The following is a 19945-nucleotide window of genomic DNA, read 5'->3' as shown; positions in this document are numbered from 1 at the left end:
TGGCCCACGACCGCCGCCTGTTTTCCCGGTTTATAAACTAACCCCACCAGCTCCGCGCAATTCGCCTCCCACCAAAATATTCCAACCCCCTGCTGCTCCCTCCCCTGCGCCTGACGGGCATGGCTCACCTGCAGCTCTCGGCGGTCGCCGGCGCCGGCGCCCGGCCGGCGGCGGCCGGCGGGCGCGGCGACGAGATGGAGGACGTTGCGCTGCTCGACTCCTACGACGAGGAGATGGGGCTGCCTCCGCCGCTGGAGGAGGGCGCCGCGGAGGAGGCGCACGTGCGTGTCACCGGCATGACGTGCTCCGCCTGCACCAGCGCTGTCGAGGCCGCCGTCTCCGCGCGCCGCGGCGTGCGGAGCGTCGCCGTGTCGCTGCTCCAGAACCGCGCCCGCGTCGTGTTCGACCCCGCGCTGGCCAAGGTGGTAACTATTACCGGTGCTCCTCTCTCCTCGCCTTGGTGTGGCGTGTGTCGACGTGCGAGTGCGATGCGATCCTTGCGTGCTCGCAACCGTCGAGTGGACGCGAGGCTCGTGCGGCTCCGTGGGAAGTTGGGAGCTCCCGTACGCTTGCGGGGTTGGTAGTTTCCTTTTTGAATTATCTGCGGTTTTTCCGGGTAACTTCTTCGCGTTTGGCGATGGTTGGACTGCGTTTTTGCGTGTCACAATAGGAAACTCGGTCGCGCGTGTTGTCGAGCACTTGCTTCGTGCTATCAAGTGAATCGCATATGGACGTTGGATTTTTTTTGTCTTGAGTTGAGGGTGCCTTGACTTGAGCGAATCGCTTGGGTGGTACTGTTCCAATGACTTCTGATTTGGTTGGTGGAGTAAATGCGGTATAAACTCTGTGAAATCAGGAGTTATAAGATTGGCTATTACGACGCTCAATGTTTTTGCTCTTATTTGCTTTCGTGATTCGGTGAGCTGTAGCTTCGTTGGAAGCTCGTGATTGTCAATCACCTGTGCATTGTGGGCATCGAAAGCTCAAGGCTGGCACGCAGCTGCAATCAGTCATGGTACCAGCGGAAATGGGGCTCTTAGTGTACTACAGTCACTTTGGATTGGTAGTTGAGCTAACGAGTTGCTGATAATGTCTTTCATGGGGAAAGAAATGCTGAACTCAACTTTAGGTTCTGGAAAGTTGCACAAAAGAAAAGGGGTGAGATTTTACTTTGCTATGATAACAGTGAAAATGAGTGTGTTTCGTGCATCATTCTTTCGTGGCACTCAAAATATGGTGATGTGGACTGTTAAGGAGAATAGCAGCCGTGTACCTAAGCAATTTTGTATATTCTTGTAGGACTACTCCTGGCGTAGTTACTAAATTCTTCAAAATACACCATTACTTGGGAACTAAAAACTGATATATTATATTAGCACGTAATCTTCTTTGCTGTCCCATACTCCGATTATGGACGGTAGCTTACACATTGTTACATACTTTGTTTCACTACGTGTCAACAGGAGACCTACATTTTCAATTCATTTTGTCTTTGTTAACGGAGAAGCCATTTTAGCCATGGATTTCATGTTCACTATTCCTGTGGAAAATTGTAGGAGATGTACATTATCTATTAAACTATGCCACTATTTTAGTTTTCAATCATGATGTCCAATATGTTTACTAGGCTCACAGCTTTTGACTTTTGAGTCCTATTGCATCGCGTTTAAGCTAAATGCCAAGGCACCTAAGAATGCATGTGCTATGATCTGCATGCATGTTCTTCCACATATACTAAAGCCTTCTCCAGTTTAGACGACTAACTCCTGAGAGGTGTTTGGTTTCGCATCCAATCAATTAGCTTATTTTGGTCACTTCAATAGCCACATCTTTATTCTGGTGACTTATGTTTTCAGGTAGAGGATATAATTGAAGCGATAGAAGATGCCGGATTTGAAGCAGAAATTATCCCTGAATCTGCTGTCTCTCAGCCTAAATCACAGAAGACTTTATCAGCACAATTCAGGATAGGGGGAATGACATGTGCCAATTGTGTAAACTCGGTTGAGGGTATCTTAAAAAAGCTACCTGGTGTTAAAGGAGCAGTTGTTGCCTTGGCAACCTCATTAGGGGAAGTTGAGTATGTTCCTTCTGTCATTAGCAAAGACGAAATTGTTCAGGCCATCGAGGATGCTGGTTTTGAAGCAGCATTCTTGCAGAATACCGAGCAAGATAAGGTTTTGCTGGGACTGACTGGTTTGCACACAGAGAGGGATGTAGAAGTGTTAAATGATATTCTTAAGAAAATGGATGGTTTGCGACAGTTTGGTGTAAATAATGTCCTCTCAGAAGTTGAGATTGTATTCGATCCAGAAGCTGTTGGTCTGAGATCAATTGTGGATACAATTGAGATGGCAAGCAATGGGAGGTTGAAAGCTCATGTTCAGAATCCATACACTCGAGGGGCTTCAAATGATGCACAGGAGGCCTCCAAAATGCTTAACCTTCTCCGCTCTAGCTTGTTCCTTAGCGTAAGTTTTTGTCTTACCTCTTTTTTTCCTCGCAGCATGAAGTTTAGGCCAACAGAATAGGCAGAATGCATGTTTAATGATGATACCCTTGCTAATGTTATCACTAGGGAAGAGCTGATAGCGTGTGTCTGCAGCAGGCAGCATAATATTAGACCCTAATTATTTTTTATTAATGTTTTTAATCATGACCAAATGGCCCCTCCTGTGACATCCAACCCAATGGGTCCCATCTATCCATTGGCATTTTAAATAATATGTTACCTCTTTTTGCTTGCATGTGAGGCCCAGCAAGACAAGATGCCTTAGGAACTAAAATGCTACTCTAATTCAGTGTTTGGGAAAGTAGTAAAGGAGGATATTCACATCTCTAAGTGGCATTCATATTGAATTTGACAATTAAGGACTAAGGGCAATGCAAAAGGAGATAAAATGCAGGGTCTAAAAGGAATATGTATTAGGTGTTAGAGGCACAAGCATCATGGTTAGATATTTTACTAGTTTTTTTTTAAAAAAAAATTGTCACCTAATATTTTTAAGTTGTGGTATGATGCTGCTTGCCCTCTGAGGCCCTGACTCTTGTCTAATTATTTTGTTGCACCAGATTCCTGTATTTTTCATACGTATGGTTTGTCCCAGTATACCTTTCCTTAGTACACTACTAAGCATGCACTGTGGACCATTTCTCATGGGGGATTTGCTGAAGTGGATATTGGTAAGCATTGTACAGTTTGTTGTCGGCAAACGGTTCTATGTTGCGGCTTATAGGGCCGTGAGGCATGGCTCTACAAACATGGATGTGCTAGTGGTTCTTGGCACCACTGCATCATATGCATACTCTGTCTGTGCACTACTATACGGAGCATTTACTGGATATCATCCTCCCGTATATTTTGAGACAAGTGCAATGATAATTACATTTGTGTTGTTCGGGAAGTATCTCGAGGTGCTTGCAAAAGGGAAGACATCGGATGCTATCAAGAAGCTTGTAGAACTGGTCCCTTCTACAGCTGTTTTGGTTCTGAAAGACAAAGGTCTCCAGTAATTTTTTTTATCCTTGGCATAAACTATACAATTACACAGTTATATAAAAATGCAAAATCTTATATTAGTTTTGTATCTACAAACTCACACTTGCCATTTCAAATACAGAAGGGAAACATGTTGGGGAGAGGGAGATTGATGCACGGTTGGTCCAACCTGGTGATGTCTTAAAAGTGCTTCCTGGTTCAAAGGTTCCAGCTGATGGGGTTGTCGTTTGGGGAACAAGTCATGTGAATGAAAGTATGATAACTGGTGAATCAGCACCCATCCCTAAAGAAGTATCAAGTGTGGTAATTGGGGGGACAATAAACTTGCATGGTATCCTTCATATACAAGCAACAAAAGTGGGATCTGGTACAGTTTTGAGTCAGATAATCTCTCTGGTTGAAACTGCTCAGATGTCCAAAGCTCCTATTCAGAAATTCGCTGATTATGTGAGTACCTCTTTTTTATCTATCCGATATGTTGTTTTCCCCAGTTGAAATGAAGTGCATGTGACACTATTTGTATGCCCATTTTGTGTATCTATTTGGCTTTTAGAGGGCCTTTAATTGCGATTTTTTTTTCTTGAACCTTTAGTTACCTTTTAGAGGACGATAATTTACTCTACCATAACTTATGCAATACTGTTCTTTTACTTCTATCGCTACTTGTTGTAACATATTTAATAAATCCACCCTACAGTGCAATATGGTACCAATCTTTCAGGCATGGATTTGCCTTCAGTTATCCTACGAGAAAAGGCTAGTGATTCAGCTCAAGATCAGTCATGGTCATGGCTAGATAATTTTGTGTCATCTTTTTTTTTTTTTTTCGTTCTTTCCTCAGTACTGGTCTTATCTTAATATGTACAAACGTACTAGTTTACATTCGAAAAAGCCTTATGTTTACTGAAAGCTTCACATCATAGTTTAGATGCATGATATGATAATAGTGACATTATATCCTTTGTTTTTCAGGTGGCTAGCATTTTTGTTCCAATTGTCATCACATTGTCTATAGTGACATTTTCTGTGTGGTAAGTTCAATAAAAGTACAGTGAAATTTGGAGAGATGCTAATATGTTCAAGTTTCTGACCTGTCCATTGGCTACTTTTGTAGGTTTTTGTGTGGATGGTTGGGTGCGTATCCAAATTCATGGGTTGCTGAAAATAGCAATTGCTTTGTCTTCTCTCTCATGTTTGCCATATCTGTTGTGGTGATTGCTTGTCCTTGTGCCCTTGGTTTGGCAACACCAACTGCTGTGATGGTGGCGACTGGAATTGGGGCTAATCATGGAGTACTTGTAAAAGGCGGAGATGCTTTGGAGAGAGCTCAAAATGTAAAATATGTGGTTTTTGATAAAACAGGGACACTAACACAAGGAAAGGCTGTTGTAACAGCTGCAAAGGTTTTCTCGGGAATGGACCTAGGAGATTTCCTCACACTGGTTGCATCAGCAGAGGTGAGTCTGACTTGATCTAAAATTATTCCTTTTAAGTAATACCAAGGAGTTTCAAAAATAGTTTATTTTCTGTTCTTTTGTATGCTGTATTGGAACCAATATGACATGTTTTGTATTTCTCTTCTCTTTTTTTTTTTTTTGCTACTTTGTGTTAATGTGCGTAATATTTTGTGTTTTTGCTCTGTACTCAGGCAAGCAGTGAGCATCCTCTTGCCAAAGCTGTTTTGGACTATGCATTCCATTTCCATTTCTTTGGCAAGCTTCCTTCATCAAAAGATGGCATTGAGCAACAAAAAGACAAGGTATTGTCTCAGTGGCTGCTTGAAGCTGAAGACTTCTCTGCAGTACCTGGCAAAGGAGTTCAGTGCTCCATCAACGGGAAGCATGTTTTGGTGAGTCATAGGTGAACATCATGCTTCCATAACCCTTTCAATGTACATTCTAATGCTAATTCCTCCCTTCTGCCCTTATACCACATTCTGTCCTAATCATTTATTCATTACCATCCACTAATATTATCGTCTCTCATATCTCCAGAGCCAGCACTTAATCATATGCAAAAAAATTTAGAGTGCAGTTCCTAGTCACAATGTGCCTTATAAAATGTACCGTAGCACATTAAACATTGTTATGTGTCTATGTGTCTCACTGTCTCTGAATAAATCCTTGCTTATCTTTAAAACCAATGTATTGACAGGTTGGAAACCGTTCTTTGATGACTGAAAATGGTGTGACCATTCCCCCAGAAGCAGAAACTTTCTTGATAGACCTGGAATCGAATGCAAAAACAGGCATACTTGTGGCATATGATGGCGATTTTGTGGGTTTGATGGGCATAACCGATCCCCTGAAAAGAGAGGCTGCTGTTGTAGTGGAAGGACTAAAAAAGTTGGGTGTTCATCCAGTGATGCTCACAGGGGATAACTGGAGGACCGCGCAAGCTGTTGCAAAAGAGGTTAGGCTCGTCTTTGGCCCTGTTCGCTTGGCTTATCAGCCGTACTTTTTCAGCGAAGTAACAGTGTTTTCCTCTCGCAACAAATCAGTGAACAATACTTTTTAGCTTGGCTTTTTAGCAAAGCGAACAGGGCCTTCATGTCGTTTTTTCTTTCTTTTGGCTTCAATTCATTCATGAGGTTCACTTGTTGACTTATCTTATGATTTTGGTTTGCTCGTGCTATTGTACTTTGGCAGGTTGGTATTGAGGACGTGAGAGCAGAGGTCATGCCAGCTGGAAAAGCTGACGTTGTTCGCTCCCTCCAGAAGGACGGGAGCACCGTCGCCATGGTTGGGGACGGCATCAACGACTCCCCAGCCCTGGCAGCAGCCGACGTGGGGATGGCCATCGGCGGGGGAACAGACATCGCCATCGAGGCCGCGGACTACGTGCTGGTGCGGAACAACCTGGAAGACGTGATCACCGCGATCGACCTGTCGAGGAAGACGTTCAGCCGGATCCGGTGGAACTACTTCTTCGCGATGGCCTACAACGTCGTGGCCATCCCCATCGCCGCGGGCGCGCTGTTCCCGTTCACCGGGCTGCAGATGCCGCCGTGGCTGGCCGGCGCCTGCATGGCCTTCTCGTCCGTAAGTGTCGTGTGCTCGTCGCTATTGTTGAGAAGGTACAGAAAACCCAGGCTGACGACTGTGCTGCAGATAACTGTAGAGTGACTGCGAATACTGTAGCTGCCTTAACCGTTTTTTGCAGAAATGAAATGGAAATTGCATCGGAAATGATGCCTTCTGTAAATTGTAGATTTTTGGTGGGTTTTTTATATAACCTTCTCATTTCTCTTTTTTTTTTTACTTTGGGCTGTTAGAGTTAGAAGAGGTACGATGTTACCATGGTAAATTCTACTTCGACAACTTCGTAATTGTAAATCTCTCCCTCTGTAATATGGAACTCGGGAAAAATGATTGGTACGACTTTATTGGGCTGAAATGATATGTGAAACGAAATGTTAGTTTTAGCAAACAATTATGCATTTCTTGTGGGTGTTAGCAAGTTTCGTTCTGCCAATGGTGCATTTATGCCAAAGAGACTAGACAGCCCCGGCGCCGGCTCACGGGTTTTGCAGGCGCCAGCGCCCACCAGTCGAACGAAGAAGGCGTACCGTCCCAGCCCGGCCCGAGATCGGGAGGGGAAGTTCGTGAGTCCGGCCTCCGGCGTCCGTGCTGCCGTCCCAGGCTCCCAGCGCCCTGCCAGTGCCATCGCACGTAGCTGGCGCTACGGCGTGGCCAGTGGCTCCAGCCGCGTCGTTCTCCCAGGCACCCACCCATCGCCCCCACGCGTCTCCCAGTCCCAGGCTGCGGCGTCTGTGCAGGGGTAAGCTGCTCGATTGAATTTTTGGGACGAGGGTGGGCTCACGGCCCGTACCCCTTAACATATTGGTCCAAACGCCCAAATCCACCCAAGAATGCAGAAAGAAGGCCTCCTGGCCCACTACAGATTTGCTAGTCTTCCTTGTTTTGAGAACCATTTGCTGGTTAACCACTAATTATCTAAGTTGTTTTTCGTTCGGAACTTTCTTGCTGACGAAAGTAAGGATTAGGGATTTTGCATCCCTAGTAAGGATGTCTTAGTTTAAATATATTGTCATTTTCCTCGGTTCTTTTTTCACTCCTATTATGTGGATGTGAGATTACTCTCGAGGCAAAATCAAGGTTGCCTTCAGCTTTCTCTTTGTGAGCTGAGCTCTTTTTCCTCGGTAAAATCACTACCAAGTATCTCAAATGTTTAGTTGCTTGACCCTTTTGTAAATTGAGACTTGACAATCGGAGAGAGATCAACAAACAGATACATGCATCGGCGTAGCTCAGATAAACCGGCTAGATTTCTTATGATGGAAACTATCCATTGAGATTCGAGTCCTCGATTCCTTATGGTAGATTAGAGCGCATTAATTAACACAAATGAGATGGATCAATCGTGCTGGGACTGCTGCGTGTGGGCGCACCACTGTCCTCCATGCTGCCCAGTGCCATTCCTGCGAGGAATCATCTTTCGCTTTTGATTGCTTGATGACAGCTTGAGCAGTCCAGATCCTTACGCGAGCCGAAACTATATACTAAATATGCAACATACCTACTCGAGTATCATATCTCTCTCTCGTCACATTCTTTAACCGGATCCTATTCTAGCGGTGACGCGCGTACGTGCCCACAGAACATGCATTATTAGCAGGGGGCGGCCAAAGGGCCCCAGCAGCCGTGTGTTGGACGTAGTAGAGCTTTGAGCAGCAGCTAACCAGTCAGTAGAACGCTGACGCTTTGCTCAAAAAAAAGTAGAACACGCGCTGGTGCAGTCTTGGAATCTTGCATGCCCGCACATCCTCCTCTCCAGATTTCTGGATCCAATGGCCATCCTGAATCGCTCGTTCCTCCTGTTGTGCTAAATGGATGATCAACTTTGCATAAATAATGAATGTTAAAGTTCAAGTGTTTATTATTAGATCGATGATAATTTTGCATAAATAAATATTAAAAGGAATTTTAAGGTGATTTAATATGTACTTTCTCAGTTGCAATGTAAACTGTACTTCCTCCGTCCCAAATTAAAAAAACTCGACCCGCGAGGATAAGACATCCCCAGGCATCGTACTTTAGAAAAAGACCTGGCATCGTGCTTTAGAAAAAGATCTTCTCACGCAGGTCGAGAAAACCCCCTGAACCTCTGCCCTACCCATACACAACGGCACCGCAGCTTCCGTGAGACTGAACCGGCCTTAGACCTGTGCTTTGACGTAGGACAGACGAGAGGATTTTTTTTCAACGCGCAAATAGATTGCGTCTCCTTCGGCCAACAAATCCGCCCCCGATGGGGTTCAAACTCTGGCCGACAGGGTGCAAAGCGCACAGCCAGACCAACTCGTCTAGCGTTTGCTTGCCTCCGTCTCAAATTATAAGATGTTTTCTAAACATACCATATATCTAGGTGCGTAGCAAAGGCTATGAATCTAAAACAAAAAATTCTTATAATTTGAAATAGAATCAGTAAATCGTTTTTCTTTTGTCCTAAATTAAACATGTCTATTTATATGCAACATCAAACAAGACTTCGAATGATCCTGAGCACAAATAAATTATTTTATAAAATATTGCTTATATATTTTAAGTATTTATTTGTAACATTTAATATATAATCATATAGTATTATTTATTATTAAGATGGCTGTATTATGGGGCCCTGATGATTGTGTGCGCCGCTTCAGGCCCCATAAAACACAGGACCGGCACTGAGCAGGATCAGGGGGCCCGGCCGGGCGATCAACAGACTGCAGAGACAGGTAAACTAATCACGAATCTGATTATCAGTGACCGGTGATACTCCTACTTTAGTTAGTGTACTCCTACTTAGTGGAGCGCCTAATCAATCCACGTGTCTTCAGTGTCAGTCCCGATAAGGTGTGCCGAATTTTTTATAATTTGACTCCCTTTTTTGAAAGTTTCTCACAAATAGACCTCTGGCGGAAAGAATTCAGGAAATGGACCCTTAGCTCAGCGCCCATTGATGCTGGCGCCGAGCTCGGCGCCAGCGTCTTTGGCGCCGAGCTCCTGGGCACGGTCCATGACCTGCCAGGGGGCTCGGCGCCAGAGTGACTGGCGCCGAGCTCGGCGCCGAGCTCCCTGCATTTAACCCCGGCCCAACCTTCTTGCCCGAGCGTTCTTCCTCTTCTTTCTCCTCCCTCTCTGGTTTTTCTCTCCCCACTTCACCCTACCTCACGAATCGACATATTGGACCTTGAAAACCTTGATTTGATCCGTAGATCTTCGAGAGCAAGGTATCCTCGCTCCCCTCCTTGTTTTTTTCGCATCGATTCGGTATATATTACTCAGATTTTTGAACCTAAGAATCGTCATCACTTAGGGTTTCATTGTATCCCTCAATATATGTATTATACAACCGTAGGTTGATTCCAAGGCGTGAAAAAAGCTACCAAACCTAGGCGCATGTAGTTATGTTATGGGTTCATTATTGTGGATCAAATGAGAAACACTAGGTTTAGGGTTTAATGTTAACTGCTTTTAGTTCTTAGAACGAAATTGGTTGTATTGTAGTTATGGTTCTCATTGATATTTATTTGTGATGTTTTGATTTATGTTTATTATATTACATCCGTTTTGTTAGATGCAAGAAATGTTTCGGAAGGAGTTTTGGCGAAAACGGGGTCGTCCTCGAGAATTATACCCCGACACGTCTAGCAAAGATGCCCCCGTCCCTCCTGACCTCCCTGTCCCTAACTGTGACTGTGGTTTCCCGGCCCATGTTTTTCAATCGAAACATCCGAACACAGCGGCGCGTTGCTTCTATACATGTAGTTGGTTTAATGTAAGAAATTGTTTTGCACTATCCTTTTTCTTTATTTGTGTAAGTATGCTACTAATATTTTGTTGGAATCTCGTTGTGTAGGACCATGAGAGGTGCTTTTCTTTCAGTGGATCGATGGTGCAGACAAGTTTGAGCCTAGTTGCCTCTTTTTCGACGATTGGTTTAGAGGGAGACATCCACATGAGCACTTCAAGCGGTGGGTTCCATCCCCCTAACCCTCCGCCAATGACGGCTAAGGAGAAGCACCTAGCCGCAGTTAGACGACTCGAGGAACCTCCTCTGTGCGATTGTGAAGATCGAGCTATGATAAACCCTGAGAATACGTTTGAGTTTGTGTGTCCAAACAAGCATGAAGTAAGTGCAAAGTGTATGTGTTGAAATCTTGAGCTATATGTGTTCATGTACTAATGTCACATTATTTATGTGTTTTCAATGGCGAAGTGTCGTTTCAAGAAGTGGTTGTATGGTCCTAAGAACCAATGGCCGGAAGAACCGCGGAGGGTTAAGGAAAAGAAGAAAGAAAGGGTAATCTACAAAGCACCTCCTATCATGTGCGAATGTGGTGTAAAATCCAACTATGGCCTAGTCCATTTGGAGCTTGAAATATGCCATTATTGCGGCCATATGATTGAGTATGATGATGTTCATTATTTTTCTGGTAAACATGAAATCGTATTTTGTTTGTTTTGCTAAGACATATATGATATAATATTTCTTTTGAACAGAGCACTAGGAAATGTAGTTGGGAATGTTATGATGGTCAAGCTAAGTTCTTGGATGAACTGAAGAAGAGGCAACTAATTGCACGGAAGAGGGGATATGGACCTGACTACGTCAACCTATTCGTTAAACATCACAAAGAAAAGATACGTGAGTTTGCTAGATAGCGCGGTATTGGTAACCCGATCGATGTTGGGCTTAACAAATGGGGATTGGAGAGGCGGATGACGTTAGAGGAGGAGAGGACAAAGAATGAGGCTACAGATGCAGGTCTTGAACGAGCATGTTGCTACATTATGTGCCAGCGAGTGTTTGAAAACCTTTTTTTCGTTGCCTGTTTTTAAATGTAATATAATCGCGTTGCTAACTGATTGCATTTTATACATGAAGGGATTGGTTGCAGCAGGGAACATGCCGCAGAGGTGGCTCGTGTAAGGTATGAGGAGAAGTTAGATGACCATATATCGCGAGCTGGTCGCACCGTTCAATCACCGATTGTGTTGTCTGATGAGGGAGACAGGGATGAGGACGACACTGCCAGACTGAGTGAGATCATTGCTCTAGCAGAGGCGGGCACGCAGGCGTAGGAGGCTGAGGACGACACTGGCAGACTTAGCGAGCTCATCGCTCTAGCGGCGGCGTCGGCGGGGCTAGGGCGCGAGAGGAAGAAGAGAGGAAAGGCGCAGGCTCGTTAGATATTTCCGAGCTCGGCGCCAATCACTCTGGCGCCGAGCCTCCTGGCAGGTCATCGACTGTGTCCAAGAGCTCGGCGCCGGTATCAATGGCATCGAGCTAAGGATCTAATTTCTGAATTCTTTTCGCCAAGGGTCTTGAGAAACTTTCGAAAAAGGGCTAAATTATAAAAAATTCGGTCAGGTGTGTGGCCACGGCATGCATAGTGCCACGTGAAAAAAAGAGAGAAAAAACGTAGAGAAACAGCCTCCTCCCTTTCTCGATCGCTCACGTCTGTTGTCACGCGTAGAGCTAGCGCCGGTGGTATCTGGCCAGGAATCAAACAGGCGTGCATGCAAGTGACAAGTGCAAGCAGTGCATGCCGTGTGGCGTCACGGTCCCGGACCGTGACGTGAGCTCTCAACTTTGGCCGCAGGAAGACGTCAGAGCGCAATACCAGCAGCGGCGGAATCCAACTCCAACACGTCCATGCCCGTCGCACGTCAGTGTCAGCAGGCACTGCAGTGCAGTGGCGGGCTCTTGCTTCGCGCCATCCTACCGGCCCCACCCGTCAGCCGGTTAGCGACGGCCTGGGCCCAGCCACCTCGTTGCGCGGGCTGCTTGGTGGTTCGCTCCTCGCTGGATTCCAGATTCCTCGTCGGCGAGCAGAGCCGAGAGAGTTTGGTACGGGAGCCGTGTGTGTGTGTTTTTAAACCATCAGATTCTCTGCCGGCCCCGACGCCTTTCCGTACTTGCGACGTGCATGATCCTTGCTTTTTCTTGTCTTGCCCCGTGAGTGCGCATGCATGCACTGCACCTGCCTGCCTGCCTGCCTGCCTGCCCGTATCCAAAGAGGACCCGACGGGGCGACGACGACGGGCCGTGTGACCAACGGGCTGCCTTGCTTTGCCAAATGGGACGCCAACATCAGATGACACACACGGCACCGGGTAGGAGGGTACCGCGCCTGTTATCAGATGACACAATGGCAGGAGTGCCGCACTGCCGCGCCTGTTATTATGACAGTACTTTTGGTAGCGTTGTGGTCCACGTGGATTTTAAGAATTCGAACAGAAAAAATATATTAAAATCCTAGAATCTCATCCAAACTCCCTAGGATCCTAGAGGATTCTAACACCCATGTACAGGATCCGAGAAACATCGGAGATTATTTTTATCTCTAAAATCTAGAATTTAGAATCTCATCCAAACATGCTCAAGTGGTGTTTGGATAGCTCTTTTCTTTTTTTTGACGAATTCATCTATGGCGGCCTCCTCCTTCCCCAGTCATGGCGCGGATGGAAGCAGGAGCGGGGCGTTGGCGCACGTCTCAAAATAAGTGCACTTCTAGTGTTTTAGTGAAGCTACAAAGAGATCAATATTAATGAGAAATTAGATATATATACCCTAATAAAAAGTTGCTCTATGATGTAATCGTTGCACCTCGAATGTAGAGAAAGTAGAAAAAGATAACTATGAGTTAAATCTCGTTATGGGACTGAGGGAGTACATTGTGGTGGCAGCGATGACGACAGTGAATCAAGTTAGCACAATTAACATAAAAAGAAAAGTTTTAGCACAAAATGTGTACCGTGAGCGACTGAGCCCACAGTCAGGCGCCCAGAGGAGCCAACAACAGCCAAAGCAGGCGCACTTATAAAAGCATCCAGCTTGCGGCTCGTCCACAACTGCTGTGGCCTGTGGGCAGGAGAAGGAAGGAGCCAGCCAGCCACCAGCCCCCTGCGCCACACATCCTCGGTCGGTCGGTCGGCGCGGCTCAATTCAATGGCTCCTTCCTCCTCCCGCCCCCTGCGCCAGCGCCACCGCCCGTCTCCCCTCCACATCCTCCTCGCCTCCATCGCCGCCCTCCTCACCTCGCTTCCAGTCGCGGCCACCGCCGGTGGGTGCTTCATCATTCCGTCGCCCCTGCCCGATTCCTTCGTTATCTTTTACGGTTTTTCTGGAGCTGAGTTTCCTCACCGGTGGGTTTTTGCCAAAAACTGATTAGATGGGCTGCCGGAGCTGGGAGGAGGAGACGGCCTGTACCGGGAGATTCTCAGGGACGAGACCGTGCTGAGGCTCAAGGAGCTGGGCAAGGTCAGGCCCCTCCAATCCATCGATTCGTTCGTTCCTGGCTAGCTCCTCGAATATTCACCTTCTCGCGATCCGCTTTTCCAGCTCGGGATGCGGAATCTTGTTAGGTTGTTTTGGGCCGTTTGTTACTTGGAAAACCGGATAAGACGCAGTTCAGTCAAGTTCTGTTTAGCGGCTGCATGTTCTCACACACGCAAATACAGTATTAAGATTTCTGCGGCCAAAATACTCAAGATTTTAATTCGGGGAGCTCTGCTCCAGATTGCACCTCTCTTAGCCTTTTTTTCTGAATCCTAAGATTCTGCACCACAGGAACAGTAAATATCACTTAATAAGAACGGGAGCATTAGCTGATGATGCTTAACTTGCTTTTTCCCTCAGGAGAAGATGAGTATTTCATCTTGTAACGAATTAAGTTCCATCAAGTGTTCATCTTTTTACTGGGTTCTGATTCTATATTATATCCCTGCCTTGATTTCTGGGATAGATAACCTTAGTTCCTTACGCGGTTACGCCATAGAGGTGGCTAAATGTTCACGTTGCTTACCTGAATTCTCAATTACCCGATGCGAGCGATTTATGGTTTCGAGGATTTGGCCCGTTTTCTTCCAACTTGTTCTTTGGTTATCAAGTTTAACATTTGAGCTGTGCGCCTGCAAGTCTTTGACACGGCGTTGATTCGAACCAGATATCTGATGGGGAGGGCTACCTTGAAAGGACGTTTCTGAGTCCAGCTTCTATCAGAGCCACTGCTGTCATCATCAGCTGGATGAAAGATGCTGGACTTACGACGTACGTGTTTTTGCTTGCAGTTGTTTTCTCACCCTTTGCTCTTGACTAACTTACCCATCTCTGTTCAACGTGAAGGTGGGTTGATCAAATGGGGAATATTCACGGTCGATTTGAGCTGACAAATTCTACCAAAGAGGCCTTATTGATTGGATCTCATATGGTGAGGCTATTTTCCTTTGTATTACTATTCTGTTATTTCAGTATTCTGATGGCAACCCAATATGGCAATAAGCCACTAACTGATACTTTTTTTTCCCTTTGCATAAACAGGATACTGTCGTTGATGCTGGGATGTATGATGGATCTTTGGGTATTATTTGTGCAATCTCAGCACTGAAGGTTTTGAAAGTTACTGGGAAACTCCAGAGGCTAACGAGACCAGTGGAGGTTAGAGAATTCTCTAGTGTTTCCAGTATAGTACTGATGTTACTATCGTATCATATCTTAACGTGTTCCTTTGCTCCACCACAACTTGTGAATGGCCTTATACTATTCTCACTCTCTACAAGTGGCAGTATGAGCCACATGCGTCCTGTAGATCCGACACTTCTACATTGATCTTGTTTGTGTCTTGTGTCTATCTACTCTTTTAGATGTTTGATCGGAATATTTCACATTGTTTTATTGTCACTAGCAGGTGTAGGGCTATTATATTTTACTCAATTAATTATATATTATACTTCGATATGCTGATTGGATAGCTAAGTTGCAAGGTACTTGTTGGGGAGGGTATCCAAAGATGAGGAGCTAATAACCATCAACATTGATACATCTGAACAGTCAAGAGCACGACTACAGCTCCAACCGACCCTTGGGTCTGCGCTCCGCCTCGTCCGACCCTTGGGGGAGGACTCCGCCTCGCTCGACCCCGAGGCTACGGGCTCCGCCTCGCCCGGCCTCTGGGGGAGGACTCCGCCTCGCCCGACCCTTGGGTCTGCGCTCCGCATCGCCCGACACCGAGGCTGCGGGCTCCGCCTCGCCCGACCTCTAAGGGCTAGTTCCGCCTCGTCCGGCCTCTGGGGGAGGACTCCGCCTCGCCCGACCCAGAGGCCGCGAGCTTCGTCTCGTCCGACCCTTGGGTCTACGCTCCGTCTCGCCCGACCCCTGGATCTGCGCTCCACCTCGCCCGGCCTCTGGGGGAGGACTCCGCCTCGCCCGACCCTAAGGCTGCGGACTCCGCCTCGCCCGACGGAGATCCATACCGTCGCCAGCCACTCCAAGTTCAAGCGTATAGGCCTGGGTCAAAGCTCTGACGCCAGGGAAGAGACTGGCACGCCTCGATGTAGCCCACAACCCACGACGGGCCATACCTGGGGGTTCGTGTCAGAAACAGCGTCGGGCGTACCAGTATTGTTCTGCCTAACCCCCGTAACGTCCGCTAGGACGGAGTGGAGCGCCATGACCGGCAGACGACGCCTGCACATGGCGCCAGTGACGGACAGGGCCGCGACGTGAAGCTGCCCCTGTTGACGGCTACAGGGTCGGCAGGACCCGTATAGAAGAGAAGAAGAACCCGACGATCTTGGGGGACTTCTTCTTCTTCTGATTCTCCTCTTTTCCCTCCGCTGTAACCCCTGCTTTCCCTTGGCCTATAAAAGAGAAAGCAGGACGTCCCATTAGGGGACATCGGGACTCATCGCAACACGCCACAGGAGACTCGAATCCGATCAACTCATCGAACCCCGAATATACCACCGAGCAACGACCGAGCTCTCGGCACCTGTTCACCCTTTCCATTAGAGACCTGGGACCTGTCACTTTCTCGCCCGTTTGTAACCCCTAGTACGAACTTTCAGTGCTAGTAACACGAGCAGCAGCAACGAACTGGACGTAGGGACATTCTATCCGAACCAGTATAAACCTCGTGTCATCTTAGCACACCATCCGAGCCAGACGCGTAATATTAGAAATTTACTTGTTGGTGGCAACTCGAAACACCGACAGTACTATCAGAATATAATCAGGAAAGACTATATAGAAATCAGGAGGAATCTAGTTTTATAATGTGTCTTTAACCAGTTCGACGTACCTCCCACTGATCTTGAAAAGATTTCTATGCACGGCTCATCTTTTGTTATTTTGGCAATCCTGATAATCAAAAAGCACAAGCTGTCAGGTGGTGTCATGCATTTGAGTCACACAAAACAAATGCATTGACATCATCAATAGATCAAGGTCAGCATGTTTTGGTTTGAATCAAATCATCATTTATTCTTCACTGTGTGGATTCAATGCTTTAAGCTACAATGGCTTGAAGGGTATATCAAATTATGAAACAGCATTAGTTAGTTTGCATTATCGTCATCTGGAAATATCATCATGGCGGAGCCTAGCACTCATTTTTCGCTGTTGAAGCTTAGGTCATTGCATTCAGCGATGAGGAGGGCGTCAGATTCCAGACAACTTTTCTGGGAAGCGCTGCTGTAGCTGGTACACTACCTGAATCAATTTTACAAGTATCAGACAAGAGGTGTTGTCTTTTTCGTGTAAACCAACCAAACTATTTTACAGAACTGTCTCTGATGCAGTTCATTTGTTGTATTGACTTTCATCAGTGGTACTACAGTACAAGATGTTCTGAAAATGAATTCTTTTGAGGCTACCTCTACTGCTATTAGTCAAGCCAAGTACAACCCAGAGTCTGTGGGGAGTTATGTCGAGGTATGAAGTCTTTGTATGCCTTTTTCATGTAGTCCCCTGGTAATACAGAAAACAATACTTTCATAAAAAAAACAGAAAACAATACTTATAATTTTTAAAATTGTAGGTACACCTGGAGCAAGGCCCTGTCCTGGAAGCCCTTCGTTATCCACTTGGTGTTGTAAAAGGAATTGCAGGACAGACACGATTAAAGGTGCATCAGAGTTCGTTATTCTTGTGAAAGTAAATGCTATTCAAGAACTACATCAACCAAAAAACTAAAATATGGTCTAGCTGCATGGCTCCCTAGCTTATGGTCATTTTTTTCCTTAAAAAACAATCAGTATCAGAGCCAACTATATGTGTCTGAGAAAAAAGAAGTACCAACTATATTAGATAACCATAAATTGACAGTACAGCAGTCAACAGGTAAGCAATCAAATAATTTAAGATAGTTAGGAGTGTTCTCTTTTTTTAGATAAAAGTTATGAGTGTTCTCTTAGAAAAGAGTATGAGTGGTCAATATAAGTTAATCAAGTATGCATGTAATGGATAAACAATCAATCAGAGAAACACCTGGGGTAGTCAACATGCATCTCATTCAATAAATGGTACACCTATGTCATGTGTCATCTTTGATGCAAGAACCAGTCTTAGTTAATGTTCAGGAAGACAGGCATTGCTGTCACCAAGTATACATGTAATGGATAAACAATCAATCAGAGAAACACCTGGGGTATTAGTCAACATCCATCTCATTCAATAAATGCCCCGTTCGCTTGGCTGAAATTGGCTGAAAACACGGTTTCGGCTGAATTGTTGTGAGAGAAAAATACTGTTCCGACTGAAAAAAAGAAGCCGAATAAGCCGAATTATAGGGTAAGCCGAATGGGGAGTTAATGTTCAGGAAGACAGGCATTGTTGTCACCAAGATTGTTCAGTTTAACATTGACATTTAAATATTCAAGCTGCTTGCGACAACTGTGATTGCCAATTCTGGGTTGCTTCCAAGTCCCCTATATATAGCTATATACCAACTTTCAAGTGAAAAGGAAAGTAGTTACAGCGCTTTGTTTTTGTTTTTCCAGGTAATAGTAGATGGTTCGCAAGGGCATGCTGGCACAGTTCCAATGAAATTGCGCCGTGATCCGATGGTTGCAGCCGCAGAGCTTGTTGTGACTCTGGAGCGCCTCTGCAAAGAGCCCAACAAGTTGCTGACCTACGACGAGGAGTGCAGCTGCTTCACCGAGGAATCCCTGGCCGGCCTGGTGTGCACCGTCGGCGAGCTGAATACGTGGCCAAGCGCGAGCAACGTGATTCCGGGCCAGGTAAGCTTTTGCCATGCATGATTCTTCTCTTGGCCCTGCTGATGAACCGGTGGCTCAGATCAGTCAGCTGAACTGAACCTTGGAGCCGTTCCCGCGACAGGTGAAGTTCACGGTGGACATCCGCGCGATGGACGACCAAGTGAGGGAGACTATCGTCACGAGCTTCTCGAGGCTGGTTCTCCAGAAATGCGACGACAGACTGGTCGATTGCAAAGTCGAGCATAAGGTGAGACGGAGTACTGAATCAGCATTCTTCGTGTCATGATGGTTCATGATATCTGCCGGTGTAGATTTTGTGATACCGAATTGAGGTACTCTGACCTTTGTATCGTTTGGCACCAGCACTCGGCGGCGGCGACGCACTGTGACCCGGAGCTAACGTCCCAGCTGAAGCGCGCGGCGCGGTCGACCGTGTCGGCGATGCCGGGGCGCACCGTGGGGGCGGCCGGCGAGACGCCCGTGCTGATGAGCGGCGCGGGGCACGACGCGATGGCGATGGCCAGGCTCACCAAGGTAAGAAGAAGACGAATAATCGGTTGGTGACTAGTGCGCTGTAGAGTGAAGCTCAGCGCGGCATGCTGACGCTCCGGATTGTGTGTGTGGTCGCAGATCGGGATGCTGTTCGTGCGGTGCCGCGGCGGCATCAGCCACTCGCCGGAGGAGTGGGTGATGGACGACGACGTGTGGGCCGCGGGGCTCGCGCTGTTCAACTTCATCGACCAGAACGTTCTGGCGGTGTCGGAAGAAGAACTGGAGGCCGGGCAGAACGCGGTGGCAGTGTCGTGATGGTGACGGCCGGTGGCGATTCTTTCGGCGGTGTAGTAGGCCTGTAGCCTGCAACTGTACATAGACTGTTGTTACATTTGTATTGAGGAATAAAAAACACTTCTCTTCGTCGAGACGTGCACGGGTTTCGCGGAGTAGGTCCGTACTCCGTAGCGTAGCGTAGCATAGGAAGTGGGAGAGGTGTGACCGTGTGAGGCGTAAATGGACAAACTGGCTGTCTGGCGTCTGGAGCTCGCGCTCTGGTAGTCTGGGACGTGGGAAAGAGGGAGCCGCGGCCCAAGACCCGGTACACGCAACAGAATTGGGCTGACTGGAGGAGAGCAGCTAGGCCCGCGTGCCCCTAGTACCCTACCATGGGAGCTGAGGCGCGGCCTTTACACCTTACTCTTCCGTTACAAAAACTGTACGTACATCTTATTTTTTTTTCCAAGATTTAATCAATTACAAACCTGAATAGGTTTACAAATAGTATTAACACTAGCTGGAACCCCCGCGCTGCTGCGCGGGCTAGCCGAGGTATGACATATAAGCATGGTCATGAAAACAGAAGAAGACATTGAACATATTAGAATTCGCAAATCCTGTAACTTTGGGATTTAATAAATGTGAATCAGCAAAGGATGAGCACGTC

At 46.6% G+C, this 19945-nt stretch overlaps 2 protein-coding genes across 3 annotated transcripts; both read left to right on the top strand.

Moving 5' to 3' along the window:
- Positions 1 to 55: 55 nt before the first annotated feature.
- On the top strand, positions 56 to 6918 carry LOC136527499 (cation-transporting ATPase HMA5). 2 transcript variants are annotated; one of them, XM_066520255.1, is made up of 9 exons: positions 56 to 422; positions 1857 to 2471; positions 3073 to 3502; positions 3621 to 3946; positions 4472 to 4530; positions 4614 to 4956; positions 5148 to 5348; positions 5654 to 5911; positions 6148 to 6918. In XM_066520255.1, the coding sequence occupies exons 1-9, from the start codon at positions 120 to 122 to the stop codon at positions 6622 to 6624; spliced, it is 3012 nt and encodes a 1003-aa protein (XP_066376352.1). In that variant the 5' UTR covers positions 56 to 119; the 3' UTR covers positions 6625 to 6918. The 2 variants fall into 2 exon arrangements, with proteins under 2 accessions (XP_066376352.1, XP_066376353.1); XM_066520256.1 differs by lacking the exon at positions 56 to 422 and adding an exon at positions 452 to 1773 and having other exon boundaries at positions 6148 to 6917.
- Positions 6919 to 13363: 6445 nt separating this feature from the next.
- Positions 13364 to 19422, top strand: LOC136529287 (probable allantoate deiminase). Its single transcript, XM_066522369.1, has 12 exons — positions 13364 to 13574; positions 13683 to 13771; positions 14457 to 14560; positions 14636 to 14720; positions 14831 to 14947; positions 16921 to 17030; positions 17116 to 17221; positions 17328 to 17414; positions 18289 to 18528; positions 18629 to 18754; positions 18871 to 19041; positions 19138 to 19422. Exons 1-12 carry the CDS (start codon positions 13460 to 13462, stop codon positions 19312 to 19314), a joined length of 1527 nt encoding a protein of 508 aa, XP_066378466.1. The 5' UTR covers positions 13364 to 13459; the 3' UTR covers positions 19315 to 19422.
- The last annotated feature ends 523 nt before the right edge of the window (positions 19423 to 19945 follow it).

This window comes from Miscanthus floridulus, chromosome 19, assembly GCF_019320115.1.
Source record: "Miscanthus floridulus cultivar M001 chromosome 19, ASM1932011v1, whole genome shotgun sequence".
NCBI lineage: Eukaryota > Viridiplantae > Streptophyta > Magnoliopsida > Poales > Poaceae > Miscanthus > Miscanthus floridulus.
Note: the sequence above shows the minus strand (reverse complement) of the source record. Positions and strands in the feature narration are given on the sequence as shown.

Excerpts from the sequence above, each read along its gene's own strand:
- LOC136527499 (XM_066520255.1), top strand. The coding sequence starts at position 120 with ATGGCTCACCTGCAGCTCTCGGCGGTCGCCGGCGCCGGCGCCCGGCCG. Across the intron at positions 2,472-3,072 it reads GCTCTAGCTTGTTCCTTAGC|ATTCCTGTATTTTTCATACG; the intron begins GTAAGTTTTTGT and ends TTGTTGCACCAG. Across the intron at positions 3,503-3,620 it reads TTTGGTTCTGAAAGACAAAG|AAGGGAAACATGTTGGGGAG; the intron begins GTCTCCAGTAAT and ends TTTCAAATACAG.
- LOC136529287 (XM_066522369.1), top strand. The coding sequence starts at position 13,460 with ATGGCTCCTTCCTCCTCCCGCCCCCTGCGCCAGCGCCACCGCCCGTCT. Across the intron at positions 13,772-14,456 it reads GGCTCAAGGAGCTGGGCAAG|ATATCTGATGGGGAGGGCTA; the intron begins GTCAGGCCCCTC and ends GATTCGAACCAG. Across the intron at positions 17,031-17,115 it reads TTACAAGTATCAGACAAGAG|TGGTACTACAGTACAAGATG; the intron begins GTGTTGTCTTTT and ends GACTTTCATCAG.